Below are 12,151 nucleotides of genomic sequence, written 5' to 3'. Positions count from 1 at the left end.
CAAGTACCCATCGGCCATTTTTATGTCTTCTTTGGAAAAATCCCACTTGAATACCGTGTATGATCTTTATAAGTGCTATTGAATTGGTTGGCTGGTTTGTAGTTGAGAATTTTTGCACCTGTATTCATCAGAAATACTGGACCGTAATTTGTCTTCTAGTGGTGTCCTTTTCTGGCTTTGGTATCAGGGCAATGCTGGCCTTGTAAAATGAGTTTGGGAGCATTTTGTTCTCTTTGAATTTTCAGAAGAGTTTGAGAAGGATAGGCATTAATTCTTCATTAGATTCTTGACAAAATTTATCAATAAAACCTTTATTTTTAATAATAGTCATCCTAATGGATGTGAAGTTGTATCTCACCATGCTTTTGATATTCATTTCCCTAATGATTAGTGGCATCGAATATCTTTTCATGTGCTTATTTGCTATTTGTATAATCTTCTCTAGATAAATGCTATTTAGGTCCTTTGCCTATTTTTTAATTGGCTTTTGTTGTTGTTGAGTTTTAGAAGTTCCTTATATATTTTCTATATTAATCCCCTGTATTATATGTGATTTGCAAATATTTCTTCCATTCTGTGAGTTGCCATTTTATTCTTTAGATAGTGTCTTTTGATACACAAAAGCTTTATATTTTGATGAGGTCTCATTTATCTATTTTTCCTTTAGTTGCCTATGCCTTTGGAGTCATACCCCCCAAAAATCAATGCCAGGGCACCTGGGTGTCTCAGTCAGTTAAGAGTCTGCCTTTGCCTCAGGTCATGATCACAGGGTCCTGGGATTGAGTCCTGCAACAGGCTCCTTGCTCAGTGGGAAGCCTGCTTCTCCCTCTGCCTGCCACTCTTATACTCTCTTTCTCTCTGTCAAATAAATAAATAAATAAATCTTTTCTAAAAATAATTGATGCCAGATCCAATGTCATGAAGATTTCTGACTGTTTTCTTCCAGAGATTTTATAGTTTTACCTTTTATGTTTAAAGAACGCACTGTTGATACACCCAAAAACTTGGATGGATGCTAAGTCGAAAAGTCAATTTTAAGTGTTGCATTCTGTATGATTCCATTTATAGAAGATTTTAGAGGTGACAAAACTGTACTAATTGAAAACAGATAAGTGGTTACCAGAAGTTCGAGTTAGCAGGCAGTTGTGACTCTTAAGAGTTAACAGGAGGGAGTTTCTTATTTGTGACAGAATGGTTTCATAATTTGTATTCTATAACAGCTCTATATTGTGGTGATGGTTACATAAATCTAGACATATGATAAAATTTCACATAACTATACCAAAAAAGGAAGCACTTTGTAAAAAGAATGATGAAATCTTAGTAAGATTCATAAGTGAGTTAACAGTGTTTTATCTCAAATTCCTGGGTTTTGACATGCACTAAGATTATATAAGCTATTGTCATTGGGGAAAGCTGACTCACTTCTTGTGAGTCAAACTATTTTTTAAAAAGTAGTTATCATTCTATTTTAAAATGTCTTTTAACATTTGCTCATTGTACTAAGAATAAAATCCAAACTATTTTCCAGGACCGACAATACTTAGCATGATGTGGTTCCTGCCTGTCTTTTATCTAACCTTTTCCTGTACTATTTCGCTCTTACTACATTCTAGCCATTATCTTTCTTTCAAGTCCTCAACCATAATAATTCCTCTCCTCCCACAGACCCTTTGTAACTGTTGTTCATTCTGTCTGGAATGTTCTTCTCATAGCTGTATTGTGTGAACTATACTCTCTTCTGGGTGGTGAGATTTTTTTTCTTCTTTAATCCAGGTTTACAAGGCAGCCTCGAGGCAGTAGTGCCACAAAGAAATAGTCCTTACTGTGGAAAAGACTGTACAGCTGATTATATTTATGGCAGTAATATTCATAATAGTGAAAAAATAAAAAATTACCTCAATGTCCAGTAGGGGAGTGTTCAATCAATGATGATAATTCACACAATGGACTATCATAGTATCATTAAAAATGACATTTATATAGACTGCTAGTTCTATGGATACATAACAGATGCCTACACTTGGTAAATTCTAAGAAATATACTAATAGGGTTTTTATTTTTATAATTTCTATGTGTTAATTTTTGCCATATTTATATATGTATTTTATATAATATATATTATATATTTAAACATGTTTAAAAACATGTTTTATAGATAAAACATTTTTTTATCCATAAAACATGTTTTTAAGCTTGTTTGAGTGATTATCTTAAATTTTCTTAAACTATCCTTTTTTCTATTGTATTTTTGGCATGTGTCACTTATTATGTTTTATTCCTGTCTTATTCTATGCTACATTTATTCCTTTCCTTTGCAGTTATATGAAAGACAGTTGTATTTAAAATTCTGAATAGTGAAAAAAATTAAAATAAAATTTTGAATACTGAATAATATTTTTAGAAATAAAATTTTAAATATCCATTATTTATTATATACCAGACAAATCTATGCTTCTCTATCAAAATCAATAAATGTGTATTCTTCAGGGAGGCCTTACCTGACCACAGTCACTCTCAAAATTAGGTTAAATCCTATTAGATAACCTGATGGTCCCAATGAATGCCCTCTAACTGACATTCATCATAGCGATCTCAAAGGCCCCTTTGTTGATGGTTGACATTTTTTTAGGAAACTAACTGGAGCATTATTGGAGGATTAGGGCAGAAGGAAGCCATGGAATTTTACTTTATTTGTTTTTTATTAAAGAGTTTTATTTATTTTGAGAGAGAGAGTGTGTGTGAGCAGGGGGAGGGACAGAGGCAGGAGAGAGGGAATCTCTAACAAACTCCACACTGATCATGGAGCTGGAAGTGGACTGGATCTCAAGACCATGAGGCCAGGACCTGAACCGAAACCAAGAGTCAGAGTCTTCACCAGCTGAGCCCACCAGGTGCCCCAGAAGCTGTGGAATTTTAGACTGACCCTCATTATCTGAGTTTTTATTCTAGGGATTCCCTATAATGATACCATTGCCTCTATCCCAAAAATACCTGTTGGGAAAAATTCCAGTCAGTTCAACTACTCCTTAAATCTCATTAGAAAAAGAGGAGGCTTGTCAGATCTATTGTTAGACAAAGAGAATTTCTGTTAAAGCCTCCAGATGTCATTTGAAACCTACCTTGAAAGATTACATTGGGGGTGACTGGGTGGCTGTCAATTAAGTGTCTTACTTCAGTTCAGGTCATGATCTCAGAGTCCTGGGATGGAGCCCCATGTGGACCCTGACATGATTCCCTGCCTGGGGTCTGAGTAGGGTCCAAATAGGGCTGTACTCAGTGCGGAGTCTGCTTCTCCCTCTCCCTCTCCCTCTCCCTCTGCCCCTCCCCCCTGCTTGTGTTTTTTTTCTCTCAAATAAAATCTTTTTTTTTTTTAAAGATTTTATTTATTTACCAGACAGAGATCACAAGTTTGCAGAGAGGCAGGCAGAGAGAGTGGGGGGGAAGCAGGCTCCCCGCCGAGCAGAGAGCCTGATGTGGGGCTCAATTCCTGGACTCTGGGATCATGACCTGAGCCGAAGGCAGAGGCTTTAACCCACTGAGCCACCCAGGCACCCCAATAAAATCTTTTTTTAAAAGAATATGTTGTTTTGAAGTCAGATTCATATAGAAACAATTCTAACAGATTAGTTTTAGAAACTCCATTACACAGTTCATTGAAATTAAAACATGAGAGCATTTATTTCAAGGTCCCCATAATCTCAATTTATTCGGGAATCTGATTATGTATAGTTTTTTCAACATGTTGGAAATGGTATTACAACTTCTTTGTGTTTCCTAAAGTTCAATGGGGAGGAAACTATATGGTAAAAAAACAAACAAACCAACATAAAAACCCTGACTCTTGAAAATCTGGTAAATGTATAAATATAAATAATGTCTTAGCTAACATGTCAAAGTCAATATATCATGACTTAATTTCAGAATAATTTTGTCTATGAAAAGTGAAAAGAGGATTTTTTTTTTTTACAGAATTCTATAGTGCTTACCAAGCAGTTGGCCACTTTGGGACAGAAGCCTGTCATATACACATCTCTGAAGAGAAAAATTTATTTGCCACATGACAAAATGGAGAATGGGTATTTAATTTTAAAATTTCACACATAAATTTTATTTTTTCAATTTAGTAAAATAACTATCAAATTTAAAGTAAAAGAAATTTACTCTAAAACCTTAGTGGAATTTCATGTAATATATGTAATTTCCAAGTAGCTTCTGTCACGATGTACCCCCAAAATTGAAATAATCAGAACTAGTTACCAACTTAGAAACTGCCCGTCACACTTCTGGAGTATCATTTTACAACTGGTATTAATTGCTAAACTTCAGTCCCAGGGCCTCATTCAGGATGTCACCAAATCCCAGCACTATCTCCAAATGCTTCCTGCCGGTTCCAAAAAAGTGAACCCCAGTGGTGTAACTGACGCCACAATCGCCACCACCACCAGCGCACACACAACACCACAAATCCCACCTGAAAGTAAAATCTGTTCATTCAGTAAGTGATTATGGTGTTTAGCCAGCCTTTCTTAATCTATTACAACTAGGCACAGGGCAAGGGGCGTATATCTACAAAACACCATTTCTGCCCTCAGTGGTCTTCCTGTAGTTGGGACTTAGGTAGACAGTAAACAAATAGAGGTGAACCCAGGTAAAATGGAAGAGAGGGTGCGCTAATCGAGGCTTGGGTGAAAGGGAATCAAGCTGGACTTCCCTAAAGAGCCGACATCTGCATTATGGAAAAGAAAGAAAAGTGAGCCAATGGGGGGAGCGCTCCGAACAGAGAGGCAGGATAGACGAGAGCTTTCAAACAGAGACCTGAGAAAGCAGACACATTTCAGGAGATGCAAAGTAAAGGGTGACATTCAGAGAGAGAAGATGTTTTAAACTGAAATTCTTTCTGACTCTGTGAAACTTTGGGAGATAGGGAGGTAGGAGAAACCGTCGTTATAAAAACCAACTAAAGGCTTGTCTGATTGAGCGGGCCGGTAGGAAGGGTACAGGCACCATTTGTTTCTTCTCTATTATTAACTATATGAAACTTCGTTTGATTCATCCTTTTAAAGTGTACGATTCGATGGCTTTTAGTATATTGACATAGTTGTGGAACTATCACCCTTGTTTAATTCTACAACATCTTTATCAACTCAGAAAGAAACCCTGTTCTCGCCTCCTCCCTAATCTATTTTGTGTCTCGATGGATTTGTCAATTCTGGATATTTCATATTAAGAGAATCATACAATGTATGGTCTTTTGCGACAGGCTTCTTTCAGTTAGCATGTTTTCAGGGTTCATCCATGTTACAGCATGTATCAGTATTCCGTTCCTAAAAAGGAATAAAAATTGCCAAATAATATTCCATTGCATGGATATGCCGACTTCTAAAAAATTTCGTTCTTCAGCTGATGGACGTTTGGTTTTGTCCACTTTCAGGCTATTATGAATAGTGCTGCTGTAAACATTTATTTAAAAGTTTTTGTGTAGACATGTTTTTATTTCTTCTGGGTGTGTACCTAGGATTGAAATTTTGAGTCATATGGTATCTCATTTCATTTCTTTGTTGTCAGAGAAAATATCTGTGCTATTTCAATTCTCTTATATGCATTGAAGGTTTGTCTTATGGCCTAACATACAGTCTGTCTGGGGGGATTTTCCCTGCCCACTTGTGAAGAATGTTAAGTCCGCTGTTGTTGGGTGGAGTGTCCTGTAGGTGTCTGTTAGGTCTAGTTGGTAGAGAGTGTTGTTTATGTGTTCTGTCTCTTTGTCGCTCTTTGGCTAGTTGTTCTCCCCCATTACGGAAAGTGGTATATCAAAGTCTCCAACTATTATTGTTGAATTGTCTATTTCTCCCTTCATTCTGTCCATTTTTACTTCATGAATATACCATTTGGCTGTGGTATATAACTCTTTTTACACATTGATGAGTTAAAAGGTCTGTGACTTTACCCATAATGTCTTTATCTGGTTTGGGTATTAGGGCATCTTTCTCTGTTGTTCTTCTGTTTTCAATTTACTCATTTCTGCTGCCATTTTTTCCTTCCATCCTTCCATTTCCTTTAGGTTTGTATTGCTTTTGTTCTCTAGTTTTCTAAGGTGAAAGCTTAGAGCATTGATTTTAGATCTTTCTTCTTTTCTAATATATGCATTTAATGCCATATATTTCCCTCCAAGCCTTGCTTTCAATGCAGCCCTCAAATTTTAGCAAGCTGTATTTTTTTCATTTGTTCAAAACATTTTTCATTTTCCTTTCGTTAAAAATATTTTCAAATTTCAGTTGAGATTTCTTCCTTGAAGGTTCCAAATCTTTGGGGATTTTTCCAGCTATCTTCCTGTTATTGATTTCTGTTAATTACATTGTATTTTGAGAGTATACTTGGTATACTCTCTACTTTTTAAAATTTCTTAAGATGTGTTTTCTGACCCAGGATATGGTGTGTCTTGGTCAATGTTCCATATGAACTTGAGAAGAATGTGTATTCTGCGGTTGTTGGATGAGATATTCTTTAAATGTCAATTGGATACCCTTCATTGATGGTGCTGTTCAGTTCAATTATGTCCTTACTGACTTTCTGCCTGCTGGATCTGTCAATTACTGAAAGAGGAGTTTTGAATCTCTAACTGTACTAGTGGGTTTTTCTATTTCTCCTTGCAGTTCCATATTGCTTAAAAAGATATTTGTGGCAAAAATAGTTTTTAAAAAGCACAGCAATGTAAACACAAATGCAAACACAAAATCAGGCCAGTGATTATGTGTAAGCAAGTGGGGATGGGGAAAGGAGAGGCATATGACATTTCTAAGATATTGGTAACATTTTGATTCTTGATCTAGGTGATTAGTACACAGAAGTTCATCTTTGTATTATTCTTTAACCTTTTGCATATATGATACATTAATAATAAAATTATTGAATAAACAGTATTTTAAAAGAAACACAAAGAAAACATGCATATATAGAGAATATCAGGGGTTCATTTTCTTTAAATATTGCCTTGCATGCCATAGAATACCATCCACATGATTGACTAATCTGGGTTTAGAAAAGTTTATCCTTATAAAAGATACACTTTGTGGTAAAACAAGAAAGCAAAATAGAAGAGATGGTTCTGGGCAGAACTTAAAAGACAATGGAACAAACAAAAAAAGACAATGGAACATAAAGACAGGGAAGAGAGAACAGGCACTCCAAGAGAGAGGAAGAACACAAACAGTCCTGGTAGGCAAACAGGAAGAACACACCTGAAATACAATGTGGCAAGTGAAATTAAATAGGAAAAAATATGGAAATTCCCTGAAAATCATTTGGAATAGCTTGAATTTTTTTTTTCCGGGATATAATTAAGGGGCCACTGATGTTTCTAAGCAGAACATGACTAAATGAAATTCAGTTTAAAGGAGATAAATTAAAACGTGACAGATTAAATGCCTTATTTAATTTCTATTCTCTCCCTTTGTCTCACTAAGATAGTTGCAATCCTACAAGGAGAAACGATGGGAAGGGAAGCAAGAACAGAAAGTAGAAAGCAGAGAGAGAAGTGGTGTCTGACATAGCAGAGCATGAAATTGTGTTAATGAAGAGCTTGCGGAGGGAATTCTAAAGGGATGGGAACCCTCCAGGGTGCCTTCAATCCTTTCCTCCAGCTCTGCTCCCTGAATATGGAAACCTAGCATATATCCTCTTGGCAAGATAGAAGAGGATTTTTCTTTGAATTAACATGATCAGACCTACTTAAAATAACTTAAATCTGGAGTCAGAAGGGGAGAAGCACAATGGAGCACTAGAGGAGTGAGAAGTATTCCTAAGAACTGACCCAGAACTTGTTACAACTTCTTTCATATATATTAAAGGAGAACCAAAGACTACCAGAGAATTGCAGAAAGCTTCTAACATGAACATCAGACACTTAAATCAATAAAGAGAACAATGGAACTCAGAGGAAACAAAAGATAGCAGGAAGCAAAAGAAAAGATCCAAAAAAGCATAAATAACATCTTCACAGAAATAGAAGATATTGTATACATAAAAGAAAACTAACGTGTTATAAAATGGGAAAGAAGTAAGAAAAGATTTTGAAAAGTGTATAATCACAATGAAAAACATCAAACACTTGAAAACGAAATGATAGACATGGAAAATTGAAATGCTCAGTATGTTCTGACCAGGCCTTAAGTGTTGGCTCCTCTCTAGGCCTTGTAGATAAACAGTTCTCCGTCCAACAGAAGAGTCACCAATACTTCATTATACGGTGACTGCACATATGGACAATGTAAAAAAGGTACTGATGATTGCAGAAACTGTACTCGAAACCGTTGTTTTAGAGTCAGTAGTGTGGCTTCCAAAAAGCCGTAATTGCATCGCATTTCATGGTGGCATGGTTTAGGGCACAGAGGTTTGGTAATAACCCTACAGCTGCCTAACCCGGATCCCCCAGCCTGCCAGGACCACATTCTGAGTGGGCAGAATGCCATCACCCAAGTATGTACACAGTGAGGAAAGAGGAAACGCAAGAGACATTTACTGAACATCAGTAGCCTGATGTCTCCTGGATGGCCCTGATGAGAAACTCTCCTTGGAATTTTTCATAACTTCTGAGATACATAGGAGAATTCTTATTTTCACAAATTCCTCTATATGTCCACTCAATAGATAGACCCAGCCCTGTCAAATTTTAGAAGACCAAGAGTAAAGGGGAAGATCCTAAAAACTTATAGAAAGGCAACCCACTAAATAATAACAAGAATCAATGTATCATCTGATTTTTCATTAGGAAACTTTAATACAAAAAGACTGGAGAAAATGCCCTCAGATTTCTGAAGTCTCTGCCTAGAATTTATCCAGCAGGTGTGTAAAATATTTTCAGATATTCAGAGTCTCAAAATTTTATGTTCATCTATACTTTCACAGAGAGGTACTAAAGAACATGCTTTAGCAAAACAAGAACAAAGCACAGGATCCAGTAAATGGTGGCTTCAGCCCAAAGAGTAATGAAGTGAAGCAAGTACTAGATTATCTCCACATTTACCACATGGAAAATACTGTGGAACACCACATTACCTGTTGGAATACTTAGGAAACAACAAATTCTCAAAAGGAAATAATTACTACCTCTGGGAGAATTATTACCTCATGAATATATATGTGTATATGAAATGTAATTATAGTAAAATAACTGGCATAGTAGTAAACGATATTTACACAGTAAAACAATGGAACATAATACAGATTAAGCTAAACACTGTGATAGTGGGAGAAGTCGTGTAAGTAGTTACGTTTCATGAGAAATATATCTTCCTCTGGCATGTAAGAAGCCAATAGATACTGTGTAAAGTCATATATTGAGAGAAGCACAAGAATATTTGAGAATTTGAAGACACATTTCAGATGAAAGAGCTGTAAGAGTCAAGACTGTTTTCCTTTGGGAACAAGAGTGATAAATGAGGAGAAATGGGGCAAAGATAGCATTTTAGTGCTATTTGATTTGTTTAACCCAGATATATGTTGATAAAAGTAAAAAAAAAAATTTTTTTTAAATGATAAATGGGAACAACGTACAAGTTAGATGAGAGAAGAGAGAGAGAGGTCATTTTATTTTTCTATTTTCTATTTTTTTCTTCTTAGGACCTGGCGTATTTTGGTGCCAATGACATTAGATGATATGGTAAAGGAGATTAAAGGAAATCAAGTGGCTTTTCAAGATTGCTTTACTGCAGATTTTCTTTTTGTGCTGGCCTTTCCTTTGAGGACAATATCTGAGGTTCCTGGATTTTTACCAATCTCTTCACCACGTGGTAGTCAGTTAATGGCAACCTGGACTGCTTGTGTTCCTTCATTTGTTGTTGTGGTTGCTGATATGGAGACCTTTGAAACAAATGATTCATTCCACAGCTGGACCAGAGTCAGAGTGCCTCCAAACATTTTGACTGAAGATGAAAGACACAATGTATCTGATGTGAGCCTATCACCGGATGGAATATTTTTTCTAATAAATGGCGTTCTTTACATAAGAAATTTTACTGAGTTCAAAAGGCTGGGAGTAAGTGAAAATCTTCCTGATAGTGGAATTATTGGTATTACCACAAGAAAATGGTGTTGGATCAACTATTTATTAAAGGTTAGTAAAAGATTATATATATATATTACACTCACACATTTAGACTTATTTACTATATTATTTAATTAAGTGAAAAATGAGACTACACTATACAGCTTTTTTTTTTATTGGTGGCAAATTTGACATTTATTTATATTAACTTGCTTTAACTCCTAAGATAGTCTTTTGATACCAGCTTTATAGTGATATTGTCCTAGGTATATTATATTGATTTCTAATTATCAGTCTCCACCTCCCATCGGGCTCAAATCATTTGAAACTTCTACCAGAAACAATTTTGATTCTTGTAACGTCGATGTAGACTATGGAGCAGCACTGGCTTGAGTAGAACTAGCCCCCTATCGATGCTGCCAGTACATAGCAGAGCTCACCCACGCACATCCTGAAATGAGTATTATATCCCAGTGGCACAGATGGTTGCATTAATTTTTTTTTTTTACCAAAAAAACTTTTTTTTCATTTTGGTGAGGTCAAATTTACCCATTTTTTCTTGTATAGTTTGTGCTTTAGACATCCTATTTTGAAAAACTTTATCCAAATCAAACACACTATGAAGGTCATAATTTCCTATGTTTCCTTGTAGGATTTTAAGAATTTTTTTTTTTATTTCTTTTCAGTGTAACAGTATTCATTGTTTTTGCACCACACCCAGTGCTCCATGCAATATGTGCCCTCCTTAGTACACACCACCTGGCTCCCCCAACCTCCCACCCCCTGCCCCTTCAAAACCCTCAGGTTGTTTTTCAGAGTCCATAGGAAGGGGAGGTGAACCATGAGAGACTACGGACTATGGAACTATACAGCTTTCTTGCAGAGTTATTTTATTAATGGTTGCAAATAAGTCCATCTTCCTAACCTAACTTTTCAGAGGCCTCTTTATAGAGATACACTATCTCTATAAAGAAATAAAATAAATCTTATATATTATTATGCAGTCATTTAGCCATATTATGAGAGTTTTGTTTAACCTTGACATGGGCAAAAGGTCCAAAAAATTAGTTTCCCCAAAGTGTCTTGTACTCTCAAAAAATGAATTAACTCCTCTCTTTGACAATATAGGGAATAAGATATCCTAAAGTTTATTCCACTACAAAACACTTAAAATGTTATGTAAACATTTTAAACTTTTTTAAAAGCAAATAGCTATACCTGTATGGAAATAGGAGAAATCCTGAGAGGAATGGGGTAGTCCGAGATCGCTAATCCAGAGGCATAAGCCAATTCCCAGATCTCAGCTGCCATAAGCTCATGTGCTGATCTTAAATACTTAGACGTCTGGTACTTGGGACACAAGGCCTTGGGCCTGAGCAAGGTAGGGCATCTGATAATCATTTTTCCATAAAACAAGAACCTTCAAAAACTTTCCCAACATAATTAAATCTATCCCAGCATTAACTCTTAGAACGAGAGAAAAGTCTGTCTTCAGAATCTGTGATGAGAAATCAACCCACATGGACTCGGGGGCCCAGATTCCCAGGACCTGTGTGGTTTAAAAAACATTAAGGCTATCACCAAGCAGAATTAAACACCATCCTTTCTGGAGAAATAAACCCTCAAGTCAGGCTTTGAAAATTTCCCACAGATAATATTCTGACGAAATTGAGCTCACAGTAAAAAAAAACGACAAAACACACAAAGAAACAGATGCTGTGAGAGCTGGCAGAAACAGTAAAGAGAAGAATCGTTCCTACAAGGCCATCGGGTATTGGAGTAGGCAAAATACAAAATATCTTTAATAGATTTAAATAAATGGAAAACATAGGGAAAAAGGAATCTACCAAATGGCCAGGCAGTTAGTAAAACCAAAAGCAAGCAAGCCATTACTATAAAATGTAGGGTAGTGGTTATCTCCATATGGGGAGAGAGCATGGGGGAGAGAGCATGGGGGACATTTGGGAGTTCTGATAATACTCCATTTCTAAATCTCCACAGTCACTACAAAACCGTGTGCTTTGTCACAAATCTTCCAGCTGTGTATTTTTCTATCCAGTCCACTTTCTGTATGTGGACTGTATTTTAAAGGTTTTAATATATAAAAA

At 36.1% G+C, this 12,151-nt stretch overlaps 1 protein-coding gene across 1 annotated transcript in view; it reads left to right on the top strand.

Moving 5' to 3' along the window:
• The window catches only part of CATSPERE (catsper channel auxiliary subunit epsilon), a 147,748-nt gene that overhangs the window by 69,202 nt on the left and 66,395 nt on the right, over window positions 1–12,151 (top strand). Inside the window, exons 8-9 of the mRNA XM_045983515.1 lie at window positions 3,974–4,080; window positions 9,620–10,123. Of these exons, the coding sequence (XP_045839471.1) occupies window positions 3,974–4,080; window positions 9,620–10,123 (611 nt within the window). The remainder of the gene's footprint in view (window positions 1–3,973; window positions 4,081–9,619; window positions 10,124–12,151) is intronic.

This window comes from Meles meles, chromosome 17 (assembly GCF_922984935.1).
Source record: "Meles meles chromosome 17, mMelMel3.1 paternal haplotype, whole genome shotgun sequence".
NCBI lineage: Eukaryota > Metazoa > Chordata > Mammalia > Carnivora > Mustelidae > Meles > Meles meles.
This window is presented reverse-complemented; position numbering and strand designations above follow the sequence as displayed.